This window comes from Sprattus sprattus (assembly GCF_963457725.1).
Source record: "Sprattus sprattus genome assembly, chromosome: 7".
In the NCBI taxonomy this organism is placed as follows: Eukaryota; Metazoa; Chordata; class Actinopteri; order Clupeiformes; family Clupeidae; genus Sprattus; species Sprattus sprattus.
Window position 1 is genome coordinate 35,947,468 of NC_137926.1, and position 27,808 is coordinate 35,975,275.

The following is a 27,808-nucleotide window of genomic DNA, read 5'->3' on the forward strand; positions in this document are numbered from 1 at the left end:
ATTAGTTGTGTGACGTGTTAAGATTTTTACTCATCTTCGTCTCAACAGATAATGTAGAGCTGCTGTTGTTACTCACCTGGCTGCTCTCTCAGTTTGCTACACTGTTGTGCTCGTGCATACAACACCACCTGCTGCACAATATCCAATTGTTCCTCCAGACGTGGAAAATGGAAGTCTGTACACTCCATGGACACAGTTGAAAAGTCTGAAATAAAAGCAAAACCAAAAAAAATTGGATACCCAAGAAGAGCTTTATACAGGATGTCTCAGGAGACAATGAGTGGGGCGCATGCTAGTTTTCATCCAAACACCCGACTACAACACCAATCTCACCCAGAGTAGCATGGGGACATGAGTGTAATGGATGTGAAAGGTTTCCAGACCTCTTTTGATGCCGCTGTAGGAGTTAACCCTATTGTCCACCAACAGCACAAGGCCACAGAGTGAGGAGGAGTACAGGGAGAGAGCAGTTTGGAGTCTACGCAGCTTTACTCCACTGCTACCATGCTGACGGTGCTTGCAGAGTTCTAACACATCGCTCCGCACCAGACGCAAGTTATGCATAGTCTTCAGCTGAGCCCCTGATCAAAGACAAAAGCACATATCACATCAATTCAAGGGCTGGGCTTACTAAAGAGATCTGAATGATTCATGATTTGAATCACTTTTTTCTGTCTACATGAACTCAAGACAAAACATGATTCAAAAATAGTGTTGTTTCTCAAAACTATACTGTACGCCGCTCCCCAGTAAATAGAGACTTATGTGACATATCGTCCAGTCCTAAGTTGAACATAAAAGTTTTTAGTATTCACAACCATCAATACCAAAAGTAGTCAGTAGGTGGCAATGGCACATTATTGGACTATAATAAATATGGTTCCATCACGTACAACATAACAAATCTCAATTGTGAATCATTATAAGAAAAGTTCCGGTATTTTGACTGAATTGCTAAATCTTAACATATGCTACAAAATGTTACAATCACTGTACTTCTTAATAAAATGCCATGATGACAACAAGGAACACGGAAAGTAGCCTTAATGTTTCCCTCATTTTCTCAGACTTGTCATGACTACCAATTTACCAAATTGATCAGACAGAGCTCAGTTATATTAAAATCATAGAGTGAACTACAACAACACAGACAAATTATATCTTTATATATTTTTTTTATCTTGAGACACAATGATTCTGATACACAGTTTAATGTATGGTATGAGTGTTTTGCACATATTCTCATGCCACTGTCAGGGGCCTTTTGACCATAGGAGAAGGTTTGATCCAGGGTGCTTTTGAAGCAAGAGGGTTTTTTTGGGCAGGTGTTTGACCAAGGCTGTCTCTGCCGTATGAATGTAACAAATGTGGTTTTAACTTTGCAGATGGAATTATTTTGCTAAACTGTGCCCATCACTGTATATGGAAAAGCTCTATCAGATAGAGCCATACAGCTGTGCTTAACAAGCTGTGGTACTGAAACTAAAGTTTAACTGGATTGTGCTGTGAGCTTGTATGTACAGCTGCAATCAGAATGATTCAACCACTGACAGTTTATGAAAGCTTTAGTTGAAATACTTTCATTGAGTTGTACTCTCTAATCCAGAATGTTTTGAAGGTTCAAAGAAAATGTATATAGACAAAAGTTATTTTAAATTGAAACTATTAAAAGTCAAAAGCTGAGTTCTGTGTTGTCCGTGTTGAATTCACTAAAAATGGAGAGAGCATGTTTTCAGTTTAACGTTGTCATAATATGCCTCCATGTTTACAGGTATGCCCCACTCATACAATAGAAATTCTAATTCCTCATTCATCCCAAACAAAAACATCTCCTCTGCCATAATGATGTTTGGAATTTCATGCAAATACAACTCGCTAAGAAGACACAAACCCCATAACATACATTCAAATGAATATGCTGTGTATTTCCAACATAGCTCTGTTAAACTGCATGCATGCAAAGTGTCCAAAGAGACTCACCTAAGTGGATTGTGAAGCTCTCTTCCAGTTGTCTCTGCTCCTCGAAGAGACAAGAGCCAGATTCAGGGGATTCTGTTAGCTGGTTGGTTTGTACCTTAATCTCTTCACTGAAAAAAAAAATGACAAAGAACATTCCTAAAATACCTGAATTTGTTTTTAAGACAGCATATAATAACACATAAAATCCATAATGCACTGAAAAAGTAAGAGGGCATTACTTAATGGTGCTATTGTTGGGGTTTTTCAGATCCTGGTGGAGTTTGATCACCCACTCCTGGTATTCTTGTTTCTGAATGCCTGTCACGTGCTTTAGCTCAGTGGCCCACTTGCTCTCCAATACCTGATCATGATCAAATAAGTAGAGAGAATACTGCCACCTTTTTAAAAGACAGAAGGCAACAAAAAACACCAGTGAAGTAGTTCCTACCTGCTGAGCATCAAAATGCTGAGAGGCCACCGCATTGACATCCTGGTCACTGAATGTCTTCCCCAGTTCCTGCATCACTGTGTCCATTGCAGCTGCTTGCCTGGGATTGAAGAGAACAGATATTGTCATGCCATTAGATTCACAGAGGAGGAGAGTAAAATGTGTGAATGGGCTGTCACTGACTCTATCCAGATATCCAAACTCTCCATTTTAGGTGCAGAATTATCAAGTGGCAATGACAACATAAGAATAGAATCAGAATAAGAAAATGAGTTTAAGCATAAGAAGTCAAAGGAGCAAAACAATCATAGCATTAAAAATGCATGGTGTAACGGAGTTGAATAATCCGTTTAAATATATAATGAGTTTCGCCATAATTCTGCAGTTGTAAATAGTGTTGGTGTTTTGGAGCTGTCATGCTTAAAAGGCACCGGATGCCTAAAAGAGCCCGGGTGATGCAATGTTGACTTTCGAACGACTTCGATTTTGGCTATCAGTCAGAGAGTCTCAAGAGTTGTTCGAAAGCCATCAGCTACTTTTTAGTCGCTTAATATTTAGGGCCAATAGTTTTCCGCGTAAAAAAAAGCAAATTCCGAAAAAAAAAACAGCCGTAAAATGCCTTTCTGCACGTTTACTGTATGAAAAACTCTGTTGATAGTGATGTTGCCTAGCAACGCTGTTTGCGTGCCTGCAGCTCTCTCAGTTAAGATAGTGAGAGTTCAGTTTGTCGCCAAGTAGTTGACCGTACTGTGCCTTATACATTTCCTATGCTTAAATCATCATTGTTCGACCTGTATGTGAGGCATTATGTGCATACCCAATGAAAGTAAGGGTTTTCATGAAGTTGCTACTGTGATAGATCGTGTATTAAATACCAAATTTTGGGCTACCTGCTAGTGTTAGCATGCAGGCTAAGCGGAGATTTAGCTAACGTTCTGTTCTTATGTTGATACGCTGTAATAAAGATGGGTTCAATCCGGTTAAGATTTCGACTGGGTGAGATATGAATGAGATCCATGTTGCCGTAGTGTAATGTCCACGTTTATATGTATCTAGTAATATTAGTTGTGTAATTGTTATTGTGTAGCAATAACTCATGTTAATGTAATTCAGTGCAGTGCTAATTAGTCCCCATAACAAAGACTGCTTTGGTAACTCAGTGAATAATACGTGCCCTTCTTAGATTGTTGTTTGCCAGCCATCAACAGAACAGAAGACTTAACAGTTCTTGTTTTTAATGCGATTGGGAAGATTTTTTTAGCAAATTAACGTGACTACCGTTGAAAAAGGGGGCGTGGCCAGAGCAGAGTTCAGTGCAGACGTGACATTTTCTGACTGCTTTTGTTCTTTAATTAATGTAACGATTTGTAAATGATAAACAAACTATGAACAAATGCTTCATAAATGGTTTATTACGGAGGGTTATTATAAAGTGTTACCAATGTTTGTTCATTATTGCAATTGTTGTTGTGTTTATTTGAAAGAAATTCAGTCTTGCAGGGTAAAATGCAGGGGGTTTTGGGCGATTTTGATGCACAAAATTATGTTTCCGTTTGGAAAGTTGCAATTCCGTTTTCAATGGTCCATTCCGTTTTAGATGGTCCATTCCGCGTATTCCGTCCGTTTTCCGTTTTCGCGGAAAACTATTGGCCCTAAATATTGTTGCACAAAGGAGGAATAGCTAGTCGCTATAGGGATGCTAGCGGCGAAACCTGTTGATATGTGCTTACTTACAGGAGACCGGCAGCCAATATTAAGCGGCTAAAAAGTACCTGCTGGCATTCGAACAACTCTTGAGACTCTCTGACTGATAGCTAAAAAGTGTCCGGGTACGTAGTGTCGGTTTAGGCACAATATTAAGCGACTTAAAAGTAGCTGATGGCTTTCGAACGACTCTTGAAACTCTCTGGCTTATAGCTAAAAAGTGGCCGGGCTACGTGGTGTCCATGTTACATAATGCTATCATTGGCATAGAAACTGTCACTCAAGGGTCGTTCGAAAGTCAACATTACATCACCCGGGCTCTTTTAGGCACCCGGTGCCTTTCAAGCATGACAGAGCCACCTTTGGAGGTGTGGTGTACTGCAGGTCTGCAACTTATATGTGTGTACGGTTACCGTAACCAGACAGAATAGATTTGCCTGTCTGAGGCAGGTCCATGGTGCAAAATGCCCATCATAATTCATGAAGTTTAATATGAGAAAACGAAATGATTTTCGATGCATTATATGTATTTGATATGTTAACATTTGTTGTGATGATTGTGGTATAATTGTATCAATTGGCAGAGCGTTTATTTATATTGTTCACCTGACCACGAGGTTCAGTTTCCTATACATACTGTGATTAGCTGTGAAGTTCGCTGTACATAATGTGATTAGCTCTGAAGTTCGCTAGAAACACTGATTAGCTGTGAAGTTCGCTAGGAACTTTCCATGCTGCAAATGTATTGATTATTTGGGCTTTTATGATACATATCTTTGTATTGTGTGTAAATATGTAACAAGAGACAAATTGTAGAACGTACATTTATCTGTATCAAAATGCTTCCATTACTCCAGCTAGCTAGCAGTATTGTTATTCTGAACCTAATGGTTATTAATGTTGTTACTTGTGCAGATCCCGAGTACACCTACAAACTGTGAATGTCTGTTCCTTTCAGGTATGCTCCAAGACTGAGAAGTTGTGTGTTGTGTGTGTATTGATGTTTAGATTGTTAGATATTTTACATGTTACAAAAGGAAAGACAGAATAGTTTTGCCTGTCTGACATCCCGAGTACAACTACAAACTGTGAATGTCTGTTCGATTCAGGAAATAAAGAACAAGTTATTGAAGAGTTCGTTAGTCAGTCCTCAATTTGACCACCGTCACAATAGCAGCACAAAGAATGTATTTCTGTTATAATATTTAATCACGCTTATTCACATAAGAACCCATCATTCTAGTACTGTTCAAAGTTTACCAAAAAGGTACATTTCCAGGTGATAATAAGTGGGAGTGGATGAGATATGTTTGATTCATGCCAATTTATACATTTATTACTGAAAATCAATTAACACCACAAAACAATGACAAAGATTGTCAGATATCCTCATAGGACTTATATAATAATATATATGATAACATATTTACATTAGACGTGAAAATAATGTGATGTAATAATAATGTCTCTGTTTGCATGATTTGCTGCAACAAAGGTTTGGTGCTAGCGAGGCTATCTGTATTGGTTGTGTGCTTGGCTAGTAAATGGTCTTTTAGACCAGACAGTCATAACTCATTTCACATAGACACTAGAGCTGCAACGATTAGTCGACAAAAGCCTTTGGAGTCAAACATGTATTATTTAGTTTGCATTTATTTCATGAAATTTCAACATTTTCTGATTTGTACATACCTAGCTATCTTTTCTATCTTGTTACTTGAACACACCGACTGCGTGAAAGTGTACTGCCCCTTTAAGAGACTATGGCACCCACCGGTTGCTATAGGCTACAACCGGTACCTACAGTTTTAGTTTGCGGTTGCAGATCTGCCCAGGACTCTTGCGTTTCTCCCCTCTTTACACGCAATTGTTTTGTTGCATTTGCTGCACGTCGCAGTGTTTGAATCTTTTTGTGCGAAATACAGCCACACTTTTGACTATTTACCTTTCGCTATTTTCTCTGTTAAAAGGTTGATGGCGAGCTCTGTTTGTGCTTGCGCTGTTAAATGCTACCTCCTTCACTGTCATAAGACTGTTGCTATGAAAACACCAATGAGCGTGAGCGTGAGGACAAAGTAAACATTGGGAGATGTGGCAGTTTTAAATGTGACCCACAAAATATGCCTGGCAACAAAATAAAAAATAATTCATACAGATTATACTCATACAAACATACGCCACTCACGTTACTGCTAGTTAGCTATCGCTAGTTTTCTACTGTTTTGGAACCAGCCTCCGTGTTTCATGTTGCAGCCTGAAATAATTCCTGTTTATAAGACAACATTTTACGTACGTTTTGTTCATTTACCTGCATGATTTGTTGCTGTTATTCATTTCAATCGGCTCAGGCACCGAAAGGAAGCACCGAAATCTGTGTGACAATTCGGTCCGGTTTGTTCATTTAGCTGGATGATTTGTTGCTGTTATTCATTTCAATCGGCTCAGGCACCGAAAGGAAGCACCGAAATCTGCGTGACATTTCGGTCCGAGTAGGTATCGGTTAAATAGTCCCGGTGCCATATTGGTACCGGTTCTCGGTACTCAACCCTAGTCATGAGGGGATGAATAATTTTGACACTGCAGTAAATTCATTAAAGTCTTTAAAGGTGCATTAAGGATTAATAGCTATTCGCTAAAGGTATGCTAGCAGCTAAAACTAACGAAATCTCTTGAAATGTGCTGACTTTGACATTATGACAAACTAATTACTCAACGACTGTCCTTACACAGTCAAACATCAATCATGTGCAATACAAGACTAAGCAAGACGGCAAATAAGCTACTTACTAGATTGGCAGAAGGTAATCAAAGTCAAGTCGGCGGGCATCGGCAGGCGAAACTACAGAAGGCAGTTAAATGCCTATCGACCCTGCTATGCCATTGGCACGGACGCAATTCTCCATATTAAAAGTCATTGTAGTGCCCCAATTTTTTTTAAGCTGTTATTTTAAGGTTAAACTGCTTATCCTAACCCTAATCCTGAAGCATAATTGTTGCATATTGTGCCTTTAAGGCGAGACATGTGTTAGATTCTGGTGTATTTCTCATGTACAGATCTTAAAGTTTAAGTTTGGCCCCGAATTCCTGTAAGGTTAATAGGTTACCATAAGTGTACCACATCATATGGTTCTCTATGAGAAACAGCTCCAGTGTCCATAAGATGTCTGCTTAGGCCCCTCTGTGTGTGTGCTGTGTGGCATTCCTCAAAGGCGCCCATTCTATCAGGCCCAAGGGCAAGGACATGGGTACTGTTTACGTGTTCATATGTGTGCGTGTAATACATTCTATTTGGCTTACGTAATTATACTGGTTAAATTAGGCTGTGAGCCAGACTCAGGTCGATCAGAGCAAGAATCACGAGAGACGACACCATCTCCTCTCCAGGACGGATCCACGCAGGCTTGCGTGTGCCCTGAAAGAACTCTGTTATACTTAGGCTCAGAAAAGTACTTAGTGATATTTCTTGTCTGCTACAATAAATATCTTTGGCTCTGATCCAAACCATCTCAGCTTCCTTGATTGAGACTCCACTCTACAACCAACGAGAACCACCTTTTGTAGTTAAGAGTATTAGACTAAATATAGAGAGAATCTTACAGTTGGTGCCGAAAAACCCGGCTTCTACTGGACGCGACGTGTCGCCTGTGAACCCTCGCCTGACCTGAGGATCAACGCACTCCGCAGAAGGCCGCATCCGGACTGACGCCAGATCGCTCCAATCCACGGAGGACTCTGCACTGCCCGACTGCTGACTGCCGAGGCGTGGCCCCTGGGAACAAGGTGACGTTTACATGCCCACGCGTTTGCTCCATACGAAGTCATTGAACTAGTTTAGATTGAAGTCTGTTGGCATTGTCTCTTTTTAATCTGCTACTCAGTTAAAACAAAAAAAGAGTGGGGAAGTTGTACCATCAAAGATGATTAACCTGTATCAGTGATTCTAGCGCTGGGGTCATTGGATACATGCTTTGTTTGTTATAAATGTTTGTTTGATATACCTATTTGGTTGTGTGTACACGAAACTCTATCAGTCTCGCCGTATTCTGTAAGAGGGGTTTGGACGTCAGTCTCGGAGTTTTCACTTCGAAAGTCGATGTATAATTTGTCTGGGTTGTTTAGATTATAGCTGTTGCTTACGTGTCCCAAACTTAACTCGACGGGGTTGTGTGAAGGCTGTTTCTATGATTAGCTTGTCTAAAAGTTGAAACCGTTGGTGACAATTGTTTTCTGAATGCTTGGATAGATTAACAGTCGAGGTATACAGGATCGCCGTAACTGTATAAGTGTGGTGTCGGTAATAAGCTTTCCGGACAGTTTAGACACCTGGGTTCTAAAAGACGCCGCGGCAGATAAATAAGCCTTTGTACTGAGACTTCAGAAACAGGGAGCTTGTCTAATTTTGACCAGTCTAATCAGAGTTGGAGTATCACGCTTCGCGGACACCTTCCATTGGTTTTATTTGTTAGTCAATAGCCGTGGAGAGTAGAAGGAAGCTCTGCTTTTTGCTGTTACAACAGCCACACTCTGGGTTAGCAGGAAGGTCTTAGTTAGTGCTGCGCGGTGGTTTTAGAATTAAATCAGAATTAGAATTTTTTAGAATTACTCGCAGCGTGCACCATTCTCCCCTCTCTGAGACAGAGAAGGAGGGCGAGGGTGGGGGCCAACGTGCGAGTGGTTGAAAGGAGCAGCTGAAGCCAGCTGTAGAGATAAGGGTGGAATTTTTCACTCGCAGTGTGTGAGACACAGAGAACACACATTGGGGTTAAAATACAGCTACTGAACTTGGAAGTTGCATTTTGATTTGTTTTATAGTGTGTGAGAAACACATTGTGGTTAAAGTTACAGCTAACATATTTTGGAAAGTTGATTTGAAGTGTGTTTGCTACAAGAGCACTTTGAAATGGTGATGTCTCAATTTAAACGACTGTTTGTGAAACATGCATTTATAAAGGGACGAGAGGAGTGCCAGCGCAAAGACCAGTTGTTCCAGGTTTTTTTAGCGGAGCTGGAACAAAAATTTGAAGCTGCTGACGAAGTGGCCAGACAGACACTGGCGTTGGAAAGAGTTGCGTCGCAGGGTCATCCAGGGGGGTGGGACCAACAGGGGGCGGCCACAGGGCAGTACCCAGATCTCTCAGCCCCTCCCGATTACGAAATTGGGACGACGCCATCTGGTGGCCATGCGGTGGAATCTCACGCAAGCATGTTTGGAACAGATGACAGCTATGCAGGAGCAATCCACGGGCCCTACCAACCGAGGCACGTGATTCAGTCACCTATGGGAGCCCACCTGCCTCCACTGCCACTCACACCTCAACAGGGCTACTTGTCACCCCAACCACAATCAGCCCCTCCTCTGCTTCAGCAACAGGCCAACGCAAGGAAATATGATTTGGACACTGTCCCCTAATCCAAAGAGACACCTCTGAAGGCCTTGTACCTGCAACAAGACCATCCCGTGAGGGCCAAGAAAAAAACTGACTGCGGCCTGCTGAAAATGGAACCTGTGATGTTGACTGGAAAAGTTCCCCCAAGTGTGAAACAATACCCGCTCAACCGAGCTGCTGTCGATGGACTGAAGCCAATCATCAAAGATCTGTGTGACCAAGAAATCATCTACAAGACTCAATATGCCCCCAACGCCCCCGTGTGGCCTGTGAAGAAACCAAATGGATCCTGGAGACTGACGGTGGACTACCGTCTGGCTAATCAATGCCTCGCGCACCTGAGTCCAGTTGTGGCCTCCGGTGACCAGTTCCTCCAGGACATTTCGCCGGAACACAAGGTCTTCACAGTGCTTGACGCCGTTAACGCCTACTGGTCCGTGCCGTTGGCTCCTGAGTGCCAGAGCTGGTTAGCTTTCACTTTTGATGGGTGTCAATATACCTGGTCTCGCCTTGCGCAAGGGCTGGCTTCAGCCCCCACCATCTACCACCAGGCTCTGAGACGACACCTGACTCTGCCCGAAGCTCCACACCTGACCTCATCAGTCATCACTTACCTGGACGACATTCTCATCGCATCTGAGACAGAGGCAGAACACGACAAGGATTTGAAGGCACTGATTGATTATCTGTACGAGATGGGTCACAAATTGAGTTATGATAAGGCACAGATGTCCCAACAAGAAGTCGTTTATCTTGGACAGAAGATTTCACAAGGGAAAAGAGAGATCACGCATGACAGGACAGCTGCAATTCGCAAAACCCCCGAACCCAAAACAATCAAAGAACTACGTGCTTTCTTGGGAATATGCAACTACAACAGGAATTGGGTGGAAAACTACACGGAGACCGCCCAACCCTTGAACGACATGCTGAAAGGAAAACCAGACTTCGAAGCCGAAGCACGACAAGCCTTTGAGGATTTGAAGAACTGCCTGTGTGAAGCCCCCGCGCTGGGACTTCCCAATGTTCAGAGACCCTTCACACTCTTTGTCAATGAGTGTCGTGGGTTCATGACATCCGCATTGACACAGGAACATGGAGGATTGTGGAGACCTGTGGGCTACTACTCTGCCAAATTGGACACAACTGCATTGGGCTTTGGCCCATGCCTGAGGGCGGTACAAGCAGTGTACCTCGCCAACCAACTTGTGGAAAATCTTGTGCTGGATCAGAAGATCACCATCCGTTGCCCACACTCGGTGAATGCTTTGCTGGCTGGCAGGAAAGTCCCATGCGTCTCGGATAGCCGCTGGGGAAACTGGCAAGCCGTGCTGGAAGCACCCAACATCTCCCTCCAAAAAGCCTCTGTCTCAAATCTCTCAACCATGATTGCCCCCACGGACGCCACGAACGAAGTAGATGACCATGTGTGCGAAGACTTGATCGCTTTGATGGACCAGGAACACTTTGTGAAAGAAGATCCTCTCCTCAATCCCGAGCTTGTTTTGTACACTGACGGATCTTCATTGGTGGAGGATGGCATCCGGGGAGCTGGATGGGCTGTCACAACGGAACACGAAGTCTTGGAAACAGGATCTATGGATCCCGGAACATCAGCACAGCAAGCAGAGTTGAAAGCATTAACCCAAGCACTCAGATTGGCTGAAGGGAAGTCTGCCACAGTCTACTGCGATTCTCGTTATGCTTTGGGAGTCGTAATGGATTTCGGTCGACTCTGGGCTCAACGCGGTTTTGTCACTGCCAAGGGCACGCCCATCAAAAATGGTCAATTAGTAGCGGACCTATTGGACGCAATGCTACTCCCCAAAGAACTGGCGGTGGTCAAGGTGAAAGCTCACACGAACTTGGACACCCCAGAAGCCCGTGGTAGCGCGCTTGCTGATGACGCATCCAGAAGAGCAGCAAGACAAAAAGAGGGGAGGAGAACTGGAAATGTTGAAATGGAAACTGACCTCGGAACGGAAAACGACTACGCAAAATGCCTACGATTAAAAAAGGAGTCTGACAACGAAGAATGGCGGAAGGAAAGCTTGGCTAGCATAATGGAAATGCAAAACGCCGCAAGCCAAGAGGAGAAATGGGAATGGATGGGAAACAGTGCAAAACTACACGATGACGAGGTGTGGCGACATGGAACAAGAACGGTGGCCCCCCAGAACTTACTGCCATACCTAGCCACGCAACTTCACTCACTAGGACATGTGGGTGTGGAAAAGATGCGCAACAGGTTTAGTCAAGTCTGGTGGAATCCAAAATTCACAGGTGTGGCAAGAGATGTCGTGAAGCGATGTGTCACCTGTATGAAGAACAACCATGATCGGAAAGTAAAACTTCCCATGCTGAAGGTCCCTGCTCCACCTGGTCCTTTTCGTTGCCTTCAAGTGGATTATATCACACGGCCGGCATGCAAAGGATACAGAGACGTCCTCGTGGTCATTGACAAATTTTCTCGTTGGATTGAAGCTTACCCTGCCCGCCGAGGAACAGCTGCCCACACAGCCAAAGTGTTGGTCAAAGATTTCATTCCTCGTTATGGCCTACCAGATCAGATCTGCTCGGATAACGGAAGTCACTTCACTGGAGCAGTTTGTGCAGAGGTATGCCGAATGCTGAACATCGAATGGTCTTTTCACTGTCCTTACCACCCGCAATCGTCAGGACAAGTGGAACGAGCAAACAGAACACTGAAGGAAAGACTGGCAAAGATGCATCAAGAAGGAACACCTTGGGTGGACGCACTCCCCATTGCGCTGAGTAGCATGAGAGCTACGCATAACAAAGATGTGGGTCTGTCCCCCTACGAAGTGGTGTTTGGCCGGTTCTTCAACTTCCCAGGCTCGATTGACCTGCGCACAGCCGATGTGCACCTCACCTCAGACGCATTGATGAACTACTGCATCAAGCTCTCAGAGACCCTCCAGCTGACGTCCAAACAAGTCAAAGAGGCTTGGGTTGAGCCGCCAGAGGGAGGACACTCTCTGGTGCCTGGACAGTGGGTCATGATTCACAAACAACAAAGAGTTCCGCTAGAAGCCAAATACGAAGGGCCGTTTCAGATACTGTTAGTAACTCCATCTGCCATTAGGGTTGCTAACAGGACAAAATGGTTACATGCAAGCCATTGTAAATTAGTTGATGCACCAACTGACTGAGATTGACATTCACTGGACTGGCAAAATTTCACGTCTGTGTTACAGAGTAGGTGAGAAGAGGGAGGTTAGAGTGCGGGAAGACTTTAATTTGTTCTGTGGATTTTTTATTTTAACGGAGGGCTTAGTTGCAAAAGTGCAAAAGGAGATTAGGGAATTAAAGTGCAGGTTTCTCCTCTATCCTCTCGAACCAGTCCAGGTGAGATGTTGGTATAGGTTTTTGGTGGTACAACTTCTTAGATTAGTTTACGAGATTAGAATCACACTTGCTTATTGCTATAAATGTGTTTACTGTAATCAAGATGAATGTTTAGCTGCTAAGCATTAAAGCATAACATAACTGTGTTAGATTAACAAATTGTTTGAAGGCTAGCAATTGCCTTCCCCCCAACTGATACTGCTCTTGTTCTTTAAATCCTATGTACCCCGTGGCTGGAAACCTGGAGATCGTCATCACGACTGAGATCCTGAGATAGTTTGGCTATCTGCGCCATCTGAACTGTGTTGCCATCTTCTGAACTTTCCACACCACGAACTGTTACCCTCTTCACCAGCCATCCCCGGAGAAGACTTTTGAAACAACTGTTCCAAAATGACATGCCATGTGTTGTATGCCCTGTTGTTATGTTATCTGTGTATAAAAGGAAATTGTGACATTGACAGCCATTATGAGGTCCACAGAGATAACACCTTCTTGCAGGCTGCGCACGATTTGGCCAAAGCTAAAGGAGCGCAGGCTTGTTTGGTTTGTGGGTTAATGCAAACCTCCCGACAGGTACCACCTTACCTTGCTGTCCCCTTCACGATCCCTTAGTACATCGCTGCCTATGGAACACCCTCCATAGATGCCCCCTTTTCCCAAGGTGGCCGCCCTAAAGGCCATACCTGAGAAGGGAACCCCCCATTTCCTGACCCATATCCCCAAAATTGTTTAGATTAGAATAATCTCACTTTTACTTTACCTTCCCTTCCCCTCTCTCACCAACTTTAAGTAGGGTTTCCCCCGAGTTACCCCCTGAACCTACCCTGGGTTTCCCAGTGTATGACAAGTATCCTTGTTTTATTATTTCCTGTCCTTTTCTTTTCCAATCCTCACCCCTCTCCCCTGTTTGTATTTTCTTTCCATAAGCATACCAAATGTCAGAGTCATGAAAGATGTTTATTGTTTAGGTTTCCAAGAAATACACTGTTGTTGTTGATGTTTTAAACTATGTTTAAGAACGATCAAGAGGGAGGAATGTTAGATTCTGGTGTATTTCTCATGTACAGATCTTAAAGTTTAAGTTTGGCCCCGAATTCCTGTAAGGTTAATAGGTTACCATAAGTGTACCACATCATATGGTTCTCTATGAGAAACAGCTCCAGTGTCCATAAGATGTCTGCTTAGGCCCCTCTGTGTGTGTGCTGTGTGGCATTCCTCAAAGGCGCCCATTCTATCAGGCCCAAGGGCAAGGACATGGGTACTGTTTACGTGTTCATATGTGTGCGTGTAATACATTCTATTTGGCTTACGTAATTATACTGGTTAAATTAGGCTGTGAGCCAGACTCAGGTCGATCAGAGCAAGAATCACGAGAGACGACACCATCTCCTCTCCAGGACGGATCCACGCAGGCTTGCGTGTGCCCTGAAAGAACTCTGTTATACTTAGGCTCAGAAAAGTACTTAGTGATATTTCTTGTCTGCTACAATAAATATCTTTGGCTCTGATCCAAACCATCTCAGCTTCCTTGATTGAGACTCCACTCTACAACCAACGAGAACCACCTTTTGTAGTTAAGAGTATTAGACTAAATATAGAGAGAATCTTACACATGGCAGGTGAATAGGGTACAATTTTTAAATACTAGGGATCACCATGAAACTTTACCAGTTGATTACATACATCATTATAAGAAAAAAATGTATTACAAGTTTTTGAATTTTGCATATGAATTATGCTAATTAGGCTGGATCTCATTAAATATGCACATTTTTGCATATATTTCCGGTACATGAATCTTAAACTGTGATAAAGCCAGGACCAAAATTATTTTTTTACTTTGTTTATATATCAAATGACAAAAAATCCTCAGATGGATTTTAGGATATCTGCTTTTATGACCTGGGAAATCAAAATATACTATCCATATCCAAATATACTATCCATACCCTATTTTCGCCATGATTTCCAGGTAAAATGACCCATAAATCTGGCCAGGAACAATTTATAAATAAATCCGTCTGTAGATGTCTTTATAACAATGCTATGTGTGAAACTGGGAAGTGTGGTGTACCTAGGTTCTACATAGGCTGAGAAATGTGTACCTAAAAATGAAAAAACCCTCATTTTGAGAAAACCGCATTTAAAGACAACACGTGACGCACTGAGCGAATCACGTTAGCAGGAAAGCGCCGTCAGCCAATGAATCCCTTCAGAAAGTCAGGATTGGTTGCTGAAAAGAAAGGAAATGCCCATATTTGGATTACACAGCCTTCTTATCGAGGCTCAGCGCTTTAAAATCATAGCAGAGATGACAGATGTCGTGTAAAAAGACGAAACGCTGAACGCGGTTCAAGGGAGAATTCTTGGTTAATTTAGGAGAAAATGGATGCCGCGGCTGAACTAAATGCAGTGAAACAGACACATAAATGTGTAATTTTTACGTTTTCTTTATGGTAGTATGAAAGATAACAAGTTTAAGAGGCAAACTAGCCCAAAATCTCAAATTTGACCAGGGCATGGAAAAAAACCGATATTTCACTTGCCGTGTCTCGCCTTAAAAGTAGCATTTTGTGATGAATTTGGATAAAACCTTTGTAATATTACTTTCATTAAACTACTTAAACAAATCTTGTGTAATTTGGTTTTTGCAAACAGCTGAGGAATTGTATATTTAGCCAATAAACCTAATATGCAATGGGGGGTTGAATAATTTTGATTGCAACTGTAGCCTTAGTAGCTACTGCATATCAGATATGGCTAACAGAAGTTGTCACTTTTCTCAATGATGGTCAATTATAAGTAGTAAAAGAAGCACTATTCCAGTATTTTAAAGACAATGAGCTGTGGCAGCACAAGAACAGTGAGCGTCTAGCAGCAATTATCATAGACATATATCTATAACTTATTGTAAGGTTTAGCTTACATGCTGAAAAGCAGAACATCTCATGGAGGATGCTTGCTAACGCTATTTCAGTTATGTTACGTGCAATGTAGTAAATCAGTGAATTATCAGAGTAACCTGTATTTTCGTTTGTTCTGAATAGTAAACCTCCTCCACTTGGCATTCTTCAACCAAAAGATTGTGGACACATATTTCATATATTGAATTTGAATGTAATTTGCAGCCCTGTTTTTCTTGAGTTATTTTGCACTTGCAGGGGCTTGATTGCTATTTTGAGTTACTTTTAAAACTTTATTTGCACTTTAATCTGTATTACTATTATATGTATTTATTATGATGATTACATTTGTATTAACTTGTTAATACATTTGAAATTCAAATTCCAACATTTTGAGTCATTACTTTAGTTTTCTAAGGGAGATAATCATTAGATTAGTCGATTAATCGAAAAAAATAGTCGACAGATTAATCGATTACCAAAATAATCGTTAGTTGCAGCCCTAATAGACACCAACACATCTTTAGCTGAACTAGATCTGAATGATAGAAGGTTTTGATACAGTGGCTGATCTGTAGTCATGAGTAAGATATTTGAATTTAAAGGAGCTTTCAGATGGAAAGCAGTCCCCGCTCTCGGTCCTGCACCCTCGCACCCCGCCTCTCATCTGAAAACTGTCCAGACCCGTTAAAGCAGGGGTGTCCAAACTTTTTTGAAAGAGGGCCAGATTTGATAATGTGAAGATGCTCGGGGGCCAATCGTCCCTTCTGACATATTTTAACCATACAAGTTACATGCAAATAATACACAATTTACATTGTCACAATTATCTTTATTTTTCAAATGACAATGTAACCAAATATAAGCCACACAGGCAGGAGTGAAAAACTGTAAAAACCCAATTCTGCCTTTCATTCATATCTGGAGTCAGATAACATTGAACAAACTACATGAAATACCTTAACTTTCATGAACTGCATTTTAAACAGCAGTTATAAGTAATGCTGTCTGTTGTCTCTTAAAGGCACCCAGTGCAACTTTCGAGGCTTAAAAATAAACATTCAATTTCTAGTCTTTTTTACACGTAGTAAGTTTCAATAACTCCATACCATTACATATCGACATTCAAGGAGCAAAGATGAGACGTCGTCGTGTGGTGAGAACTGATAGAAAATCGATAACATCAACAACCGCCGCCATTTTCTTTATTTTTTGTAACCTACAATAAATACAGCAGGATTCCAGTCAATGGAAAAATGGCCTCTCCCCACCGGCGATTGTTGTTGTCTACGATTTTCTATCAGTTCTCACCACACAACGACGTCTCATCTTTGCTCCTTGAATGACGACATGTAATGGTATGGAGCTTTTGAAACTTACTACGTGTAAAAAAGACTAGAAATTGAATGTTTATTTTTCATTGAATGTTTACATAAAGTTGCACTGGGTGCCTTTAAAACATGTGAATTTTGCTCTGTCTTTTACAAGATCAGAAAGTAATAGTTTGTGTCACATCTATAGGTACAGAACATCAACAGTTAAAGCCTAATCTTATTCAAGAGTTTTAAAAAAATCCAAGTGCATATGTTAACTGTGCCTTTAGATTTTTATTTATAAGTATGACAGATGTTACTGTTCAAAACACACATAATTCCAGATTGACCAAGAAACAGATACCTTGCTGACACTATTGAGAATCACTATTGAGATTCGTATTTCAAGACAGGCCAGGTCGGGTTTGACGGCACTGGTTGAGATGCGTAAAATGTCACGTAAGTGGGAGTCACTTAGTTTTGACCTCAATCGGTTATTGTTTAAATTCATGACAGAGAAAGTCTGCTCACACAAATAAGCTATGCCGAATAAGGCAACCGTCTCTTGACAAATTAAGCAAACACAATTGCCTCGATTTTCAGAGAACAAATATTGCAGTTCCCATTTCTCCTGAAAGCGGCTACCCTCACAGTCAACTTTCCTCTTTTTACTTGCCATGGTAGGAATGATCGGAGACGGGTTCGCGGCAACGTGTGTTTGAAAGTAGGATGGACAAGTGCGCAACAGTAAAGCTGTACTAACTATCAGACTGTTGCCTTGTTCTTGCGAGATGAACATTTGAACGATGCCAAAGTAAAAGTCCAATACCCTAGCGGTTGAAGGAGGAATTGCATTTGAAAGTTTTATTATTCATTTAACAGTGCTGGCGGGCAATAGATAATACATTATAAGACCGAAGCTGTGGGCCATATGAAATCTGACCGCGAGCCGCGATTGGCTCGCGGGCCGGACTTTGGACACCCCTGCGTTAAAGCGTTTCCTAAATTTCCCCCAGGATTAATGAAGTATCTATCTATCTATCTAAAGCTGGACGTCACCATGGTTCTGGATAGCCAGCCTACCTGTATCTTAATCCTTCTTAAAATGATATTGTTCATAAATTATGTTGCGGAAGAAAGCTCACAATTTGTGCATTTTCTTACATTGCTTTTAAAGGAAAAGTTGGTTCATATGTAGCCTATTGTCAAATCATGCATGAATATTATTACATTCAATAAACACATAAAAACATATTTTGCCTGTTTAGAGAAAGTGACTGTTCCAAGCAATCTTTTAAGAAGTGAGAGCATATTACATCAGGGAGACTTCTTGGACCTTCACTGAACAGCTCCGGGTCTGCTACAAGCTAAATTAAAGTTTCCTCCCTTTTGTTCCTTGAACTAAAAAGTTCTTGTTGAATAAACAATGCTGCCTGAATTTCGTGTCAAATCATGCAAAATGTACTCCAAATCCGTGAAAACAGGTGTACAACTGAATTGTGTCAACTGACCTCTCCTGTAATTTCTTGATCTCCATGTCCCTCTCACTGATGAGTTCAGAAATGCTAACGAAGTAATTGTGCTCCAAGTTGAGCAGGGTGTCAGAGGCAGGTGAGTGGATCAGTTCATGGTACACATCTGCAAAGTCCTCATCCCAACTCGGTTCCTCTGGATGTGAATGTTCCAACGTGGTCTGGATGGACACAAGAAGAAGACAGGCCATCATGTGGTAGGATGACTAAAATATCGAGCATTCTATATCACTTAATCAGTCCATCCAGGCTTTCACAATTTTTTGGTGATCTGTGGCAATCAAAATGACACATTTTGTGGTGGTGATTTCTAAACAAATGTTGTGATTTTAGTTCCTCTTAACTAAGAGAAAACAGAGAATTACAGTTAAAATCAAAGACATCAGAAAATTATCTAAACGAGTACTTTATTTTTCTGATAAAAAAATTAAAATAGTAGTTGTAATACTTGTTTGCATTTTAATGTTTTCATTTCATGACATGGAGACATAAGTGCACTTATTTTACATGTCATCTGTGTCATCTATGAAGAAATAAAATGTCATGCCTTGGTTTACATTCTTATTAATATTCAGAACAGCAATCAAGAGTAATGCTGTACAATTGTTTCGAGAAAACTGACAGAACAGACAACAGAAAACATGATTATTCAAATATCAGCGACCATTCCTTGCCTTACTTTGCCGATATTGTACTCACTCAAATTACCCTTTAATAGGCCTATGCATGCATTTTAGGAAAGGGCTTTTATTTTGAAGTGCCAACTCTGCAACTGAATAAACAGATGGACACAATAATATGCTTTAAAATTATAAGTTTATAAGTTTATTATAGTGGTTCAACATGGTATTCCATTTAACAACTGAACACTAAGAAGAATAACATGTGCACGTAGTTCATTTAATCTTTAAACCATGGTCGTCAATCACACACCTGACAACAAACAAATGGGGCATTAAGCAATGGCATTGGTTTAGACACCCCGTGCACAATCAGCAGACAATAAATCAGGACGAAGTGGAAATAGGTTCAAATTTAACATCTTCATCCTGTTTTTTGTAATTTTATGTATGAAATAAATGAAATTTTCACACTCAGTATTTCACTGTCAACAGCTACACTACACGGAAGCCAAAATATTCAAGTGTATTTCACTGACAAGTACATGCATTACAACATAAAATTCATAAAATCAATAATAATAAGACTGCAACTTGACAACATTGAAGATTGTTGATGGTGTTCTGTTCATGACTTAAGTTTCTCTCATATCTTCTCCTATCCCTGTGTCTTTTCCAATTAAATCAAATCAATTTTCAAATCAAGGCATGTTTGGCTGGCCTAAAGCCTGATTTACACTTCTGCAATTTGGTCGTAGAGGGACACTTGGGCACGCCTTGGCAACACCTTCCCCCAGTTGTTAACGCCCATCCGAGCCCTCGGAGAGCTGGTCGGAGAGGAACTCTTTTTTCTAACTTTTCATAGAGAGTCGGAGAGAGTCGGATACCACCTTGGCAGGGATTGGTCCACTAGCGACATTATTTCCCAACGACATCATCACCGGAGTAGTGCCTGATCCCAGCAAGAGCTGACTCTATTAAAGTATTTTGTTCAAACTACCTGAGCCCCACCGAGTCAATGTCTCTCATACTACTGACACATTTACATATGTTTTATATGAATAGCCTGCCTTTATTAAACTCCAGCATCAACCGAAAAATGAACTCGCTCACACAAAACAAGCACCTTTAAACGCACAAGCGCGGGCAAGGGCGAGATAAGCATATTGAAATTAAATTATTCACATTGCAAGAACGGAATTAAATTGCAGACACATGCTAGGCATTTGCTATGCCTAAATACAACTCACGTTATACTCTGTTACTTTATATGGAACTTGGTGTCTGAAATAAAGAATAAATAAATACTACACCAGCATTGACTATAAATATGTCCATACAGTTGATTTCCCCTAGTTTTGTATTGTTTTAAACTCTTCAGATGACAGTTTATTTTTAAACTCCTTCCATTATACCAATGCTCCGCCTGTAATCGCGTTGTCACGCCCAGGCATAAACAAACTCCCGCACATAGGAAGAAGGCTGTTATCCTAAATGGGATTTGTTTTATTGTCAAAAACGCGAAGTAATTACAGCCAACACCATTGTATTACAAACACTGACAACACACACACATAATGAGAAGGTAGCCTACACCTGGCGATTCTCTTGCCTTTAATCTTTAACCTTTGAATCATGTAAAACGTTGTTTTAAAGCGCTGTTGCCGTCCTTATAACGAGGACTTTCGCCCACTACACTTTCATGCTCCACTAAAAGTTTTTTTCCTTGGTCGCGGGGCAATAAATACACTGACGACAATTTAAAAAAAATAATTCACCTAGGTTCAGGTCACATTTTCATCCCGGTCCACAGGGGCGGACCGGACGAACGGGCAAACCGGGCAGTTGCCCAGGGCCTCGGCCACCAGGGGGGCCTCGTCGTATTTCCGATTTTTATTTTTTTTTTGCTAATTAAAATAAATCACTTGGCATTGCAAAATAATGACAATTCATAATAAGCATGAAAAACGATTATTTTCTTTTCAGTATCAGTTTAAAATGTATCTTAATTCCATCATGGAACAAATTATTCCAGGTCACGTGACTTTTCTGTCACTGACAATTTTTCTGTGTGTGGTCGCAAAGTTAAGCGTGAAACGTCTTTTAAGTTGCAGCGAGAAAAGAAAGAGGAAAGGGCAGGATGAGAAGTTCAGGGAGAAATTACCTAAGGTAACACACAATTTCCTATCAAGGAATTCGTCCGTGGAAGTGGAAGAAATATCTGATTATGTGTCGAGTTCATCTGATAATGTTTCAAGTGCGGCTAAGCCAAGTTTAGCGATTGCTAGCAGCAGCAGCAGCAGACAAACAGCTTGTAGTGACACCAACGAGCCCTGCCTGCTTTGCTTCTACAAACGGTGAGCCATCATGTACCACAGCTGCCCATATCCGAGACACTGTCACACCCGCACTGACGACGACACGCATGATACTGCCATGGTCATGAACACAGCTCAAGCACAGCTGGCTGGTAACGACAGCGGTGATGTCAACAATGTGAGTACATCAATGGTGGAGATACAGTGATTAGTGAAGACCCCTATGGCGTGACAAATTAACAGATAGAGAGAGAATTGAAATGGTTAAAACAGGACCTGTACAAATTTGGAAGTTTCAGTTGAAAACATTCAGAAACAGAACTATAAAGCATTAATCAAATGTAACAAGTAACATTGTTTTGATTAAGAAATCAAAAAGTTACACTACTAAAACACTGCACTCAAAACCTCATAATTAAAATAATTTACAACTGTTTAATTGTTAAAGTCATATACTCACAATAAATGTCAGTTCCACATAACATTTAAACGATTTCTTTTTTTGGGGGGGGGGGGGGGGGGGGGGGGCTCAACATTGTTTTTTGCCCAGGGCCTCCAATTTGCTAGAACCGCCCCTGCCGGTCCACCATCTAATGTTAAAACAGTATTGAATAATGGTGCGTGTAGTAATTGGCATTATAAATTAGTTCGGACAACGGCATATCTTTAGCCTGCCGGCATATTTACTGAACTGTTTAAATCACAACACACATTTATACAGCCCCAGGTACGGGGCACCCAGAGGATCATACTACAGTGCGGATCCTATAATGGTCTGGCGGTAAATTACTTTCAGCACCCACAGCCGTCGTAGAAGTGTATAGGGCCTGTAAGTACGATCAAATCCTTCTGAATTCAACCGCCCGCCCATTTTTTTTCGAGGAGGGAGAAGGACGGGGAAGGATGCAGAAGAATATTCCAGCCTTAAGGTATATGAACACTCTTAGGATTCATGTGAATGGGTAAACACTGTTGCCCTCCTGACTGCAGGCATCATATGCATACTCTCACACCTTTCAGCAGCAAGAACCAGCTGACATCTGGGGCGGGCACCTTTCCACACAGTGGACTACAGACTACAGTGTAGTTTTAATGTACGACTGATACGTCTATTCTTACACATTACCAATCTACATACAGTTGCACTTAAAATGCTTTGCACATATGGAATAGACTAAGATTGTAAAAGAGAAGTGTGAGCACATATTTGAGCCTCAAAATACTGACTATTGACTGATTTTCAATTTCATATTTAGTTTGAGTTTTTTTTTAACTCAACATCCATGTTCTCAAATAAACTGGAAATAATACAAAACGCATCCCAAAAATCAAAAACTCCAACCATGGCATTTTTTCCCTGGAAATTTACTAGAAGGTTTCAACTCCTATACAACTATGTTTGAAAGGATATAAGGATTCATCTCGTGTGCAAACTTACCTCAGAGTAGGTTTTTGCCCATGCATTTGTGAGTTCACTGATGTCTACTTCACTGTTCATCAAGCTCTGAAGGGCTTGCTCAGCAACTCTGTCATAATCTTGATTGGTTTCTCTCTCAATGAAGTTGGAAAGACAAGTTTTTAAATCTATTGAGAAAGTACATGTTACTTCGCATATCTCAGGTGTCAGTACCAAGGGCATTTTCAAGTGCCAAAACAACATAGGTTTTGTAATTCTTACATTAACACAAAGGTAACTAAAGTATATTTACCGTTCTCTACAAAGCAGGGGATTTTATGCAGCAGTATGAATCTTCCATGAAGGTCATTTAGATTCTCCTGGACAGGAAACTGCAGTGGAACTTTCAGGACACACTGCTGCAGTCCTGCCTTGAACTCGAACACAAAATCCTTTTCAGAGACGTTTACCTTTCCTTTATTCCTCTTCATGTTCTCTCCTCTTCAAAGCGTAAGTGCTTGTTTTGAATGTTACACTTGCGGATTAAAGTTTAGTATCAGCCATTCAACACCTACAAAGAAATACACAATAAGCACAAGCAGTATAATAACCTTCTGTCATTTCATATGTTGGCACTCTGAGATTCTTCTGAATGAAGAGTGCGTGAAAAATAAAATGAATTATTATTATTATTATTTACTCTGTATAACCAAGAGTTCAATCAAACAGTATATCCCATACTATCATTTTACTCTGTATAACCAAGAGTACGTTGACACCCCCTGCAATTACTCAGTGTAAAGTTTGTAAAGTTTAGTATGTAGAAGTATGTAAAAACTAGTAAAATGCAACTGTGCACATAGTGAGGTTGATAAAACCTTTTTTTCTTTCCAATTTTGGTGATGAACCCAACTGTCCAACACAGAGCCTTGCACTCTTGAGTATGTAGGTGTGCGTGTCTGTGTCTTAGTACATTGTGTGTTCAGCATTGTGCCTGCTGTTTTTCTTACAGTCATTGAGCTATACTCGATAACTGAAATCTCATCATTTTCCTTATTTATTTATTTCCAAATATTTTTCATGTCTTGGCCGGGTACTGCAATAAACATGCTGTGCCATCATAAAAAAAAAGCCCCCTTCATGCTATGAACAACCCCCCTTCTTCACTTTTTATCCTGTCCTTGTCCTTTCCTGTCTAGAAACAGACCAATATTTAGGGCAATTTCACATGAGTTGGCGGGGTGCAGGAACTGCCTCACTGCTTTACAGTGTCTGTGAAAAGTAAAATCAAAGTCCAAGGAAGCTAATTATTCTAACAGAAGAGGTGGCCGTGGCTGAGTTTCTATTTTATTTAACAATTTAGTAGAGTGTCCTTTGTGTTATCATATCATGATTTAAATACCTTATTAAACTATCCATGCCAACTGGTTGAGATATGTTACCCGAAATCATCTTGGCAATGTTCATATTGCTTCAAGGAGCTGTACAAGGATATGTACAAAATAATGTTCCTCTTGATTGATCTCTTGGCTTGACCATACAAGTGTCAGTCAGTCGATTGGACCCAGTTTTTTCGTTAACGCAATACATACATTGATTGTTTTTATGTGTTAATAGAAACTAACGAAATGTAGCCAAATGACTGACTAACGTTAGTGCCTCTACCTTAAAGACTATCGTTAGCCTACAGTTCCCCGTCTTTCTATCGACAATCCAAGGGTTACAATTGTCTAGCTGCCAAATTCGCTAATCCGAATGTGGGTTAATGATGGCTGCAACTATTACCTGTCTAGGTCCTTCGTCTGCATCTGTGCTCTGTCCACTCCCACCTTGACAATAACAAACTACCTTTTCAGCATATTGTATTTTAAACCAACTATAACCATAGAAGCAGGAACCAAAAAGAAAATTGAAACTAGCGTAGATACAGACGATCGCTTCCGGTCACGTTTTCAGGACGGGATACGGTGAAATTTCAAAGTAAAAGCCAAAGAATAATGATGACTCGATGTGGTATGAAAGCACGGAAAACATCACAGCTGCAGGTGTAATCCAGACAGCGGTAAAACGTTTTGACATTAAATGTTGCACAAACATATACCTTTGCACAATTTTGCATTGTTAGCCAAGGCTATATTTCTTTGCTTTGGTGTGGTATCTGAATTAGACTACAGCCGCCATTTCGCAAATGTTCAGAGCAATGATTTGTATCACAACCTATACATACACTGACACTGCCTTAAGTTGACAGGCTGGAACAACTAAAGATCGTACGTACCCCCTTCTGGCCCCTAAATTGCAGTGTTGGGAAGTAGCCTCGTGATGTACATGTAACACTATAGTTCAAATAACGTAACTCACGATGCATTGTATCCGTTAACAGTCACGGAATGCACGAACGGTGACAACAAGTTCTTTCATAGTTATAATGATTCTTTGGCTTTGTCGGGTGTTTTTTCTGTGTTTATCCCCTGGATTTGTTGTAATTTTTTGTTGTCTTTAAAGGCACCCAGTTCAACATTAGGGCATCAAAATGGAAATATTCTGGATAAGACAATCTTTATGATATTGACATTTACTTAACATAATTGTTAATGATACAAATATTCTCCTATTTATTATTTTATAATTATTTAAATCCGAGGATGTCTGTAGAAACACTCAATCAACAACGATGTACCTTGGCTGAAGTAGCTAGCATAGCATCGGCCATTGAAAATGAATAGTGTAGCTAGCATAGCATTGTTGAGAGTTGTAATCTGTCATTTCTCTCCAGCGCTATGTTCCATTTTCCCTACCTACCGTACCTACCGTACCTATACTTATACGCAGTACACAGTACACACTCACTAGGTACGCAGATTCTCAGCAGGTGAGTGCTGTTCCAAATCTAATACTCCGTGATGCACTTACCGGAAATTACGATCGCGACAAGCCCCGCGTTCGTCTTTTTCGAGCTGAGCGGCTCTGCCTGGGTCCGCCTCTTCCGCTACGTTGACAAGATGGCGGCCGTTGAGAATGGACAGTGTACCCTGCTTCCACACTCAGCGTTTTGACCGTTATGAGTACAGATACGGGTCCTTTGGGTATACTTCTTTTCGACGCGGAAATGGGAAATCGGAAAACGGAACACCCTACATACTCACACTAAGGATGGTAGGTACGGTAGGTAGGGAAAATGGAACAGAGCGCAGGTTCTCTCAGGCGTTAATAGTGAGAATACAGCTCACTGATTCCGAGACCGAGCCATTAGATGTCCTAACATTTACTTTAAGCACTGTATGAACAGTGCAAATGGCAGTGCAGACATCCCAAGTATCCTGGAAGTTCCGGGAGTCTCCCACATATTGATAACGACTCCCTGATGCCCGCAAATTACTTGAAATCTCTCGGAATCAAGAGCGAGCGAGCAAGACCGCGCACACGAGACAGACGTGCTCCAAACCACATTAGCATCTGTGTAGCGTGCACGACAGAGAGGGAGAGGGACCTAAAGGTGCCATTAGGGTACTCAATCGGTCGCGTCGGAGAGTCGGGCGGGCGGCCGGATAGTACGTACTAGTTAAGGCTGATTCATGCTTCCTTACGTAAGCGCAAGCGCAAGAGGCCGCGCAAGCCCCTTGCGCGACCCTTGCGCGACTTCTTACGTCTTGCGTGCGTCGGCCCCTTTTTCTAGACTTGCGTCATTTTTTACGTAAGCCCTTACGCGAGCCTCGCAGCCTGCATTCTATCAACGAATGATACGAGATGAGGTTACTAAAATATTCTGCATGTCTACTCAGTTTTACAGTGCTTCCCAAGTAAAGGTTTGAAAAGAACTTCAAGCTTCAGACTTTCTGTTAGGGAACCTGTTATCTATCTGCAGAGCAAATGTCAAACATTAACGTGAATTACTTGATGCTAATACCTAGCGCGGTGTCTATAGGATTTTCCATATACGTTAGCATTAAGCTAACGTATTTTCTACCACAGTTAAACATGCAATACTATGTGATTGTTTTTAGAAAACGAATGTTACGTGATGAGATTACTCAAATGTAGTATGCATGTCTGCTCAGTTTAACAGTGCTACCCAAGCAAAGGTTTGAAAAGAACTTCAAGCTTCAGACTTTCTGTTAGGGAAACAGCTTTGTATCTGCCAGGCAAATGGCAGGCTCATGACAACACTCGCAACCTTTGGGAGCATGAACTGCACCGAGTAAATTTTGCGCAACCGTTAACCCCCAACGCTGTAGCATGCAGCCGCCTTTAGCGTTTGTGTCCCGTTATAGTGCTCCAACGGCTGTGGGTGCTGAAAACAATTCACAGCCACAACAACAGGTGGAGTAGCGATTTACCTGCCGAAGATAAGATAATTCATGACGTCTTTCAGCGATGGAAATCGATAATTCCCTAACATCTCCCCACATCAGTCACTAACCTACCACTGTCACTGCTCAAATGCAGCAGGTGTCAGCAGACACATAGGGAGCTGAATTTGTCTATACACCTGAAAGGGCAAACTTATCTTTATCATGCTGGGTACTTTTTGTGGAAGAAACAGTAGCAATCTACAACAAAATGATATGCTTATCTTACACTATAGAAACTATTAAAAAACGATTCAATTAAATGAATATGTTCTTATTTAGGTTTCCTCCGGTAGGAGGTAACCTATTGTTATTGTAGGCTTTCTTATTATTATGTTGCTGCAATGGGAGTCAATGGCAGCCCATAGAACCATATGGTAACTTTTTGTGAAATTTGGCACACTCATTAAGGACAGTCCCTTCTTCATTCACACCAAGTTTCATGGCTCTCATTACACCACTCTAGCGCCACCAACAGGGCAAAGTTGGACTTTTGTAACACACACA

The 27,808-nt window shown here is 41.3% G+C and overlaps 1 protein-coding gene across 2 annotated transcripts in view; it reads right to left on the reverse strand.

Moving 5' to 3' along the window:
• Positions 1 to 24,919, reverse strand: part of ferry3 (FERRY endosomal RAB5 effector complex subunit 3) — a 44,648-nt gene extending 19,729 nt beyond the window's left edge. The window contains exons 1-9 of one of the 2 annotated variants that reach the window (XM_080842329.1): positions 24,738 to 24,919; positions 23,266 to 23,523; positions 22,995 to 23,140; positions 18,598 to 18,779; positions 2,408 to 2,507; positions 2,199 to 2,320; positions 1,981 to 2,087; positions 384 to 581; positions 77 to 205 (exon numbers count right to left, since the gene is read on the reverse strand). In XM_080842329.1, the coding sequence (XP_080698455.1) occupies positions 77 to 205; positions 384 to 581; positions 1,981 to 2,087; positions 2,199 to 2,320; positions 2,408 to 2,507; positions 18,598 to 18,779; positions 22,995 to 23,140; positions 23,266 to 23,443 (1,162 nt within the window). In that variant the 5' untranslated portion in view covers positions 23,444 to 23,523; positions 24,738 to 24,919. The remainder of the gene's footprint in view (positions 1 to 76; positions 206 to 383; positions 582 to 1,980; positions 2,088 to 2,198; positions 2,321 to 2,407; positions 2,508 to 18,597; positions 18,780 to 22,994; positions 23,141 to 23,265; positions 23,524 to 24,737) is intronic. The other variant, XM_080842330.1, reaches the window with a different exon arrangement.
• Between the last annotated feature and the right edge of the window lie 2,889 nt (positions 24,920 to 27,808).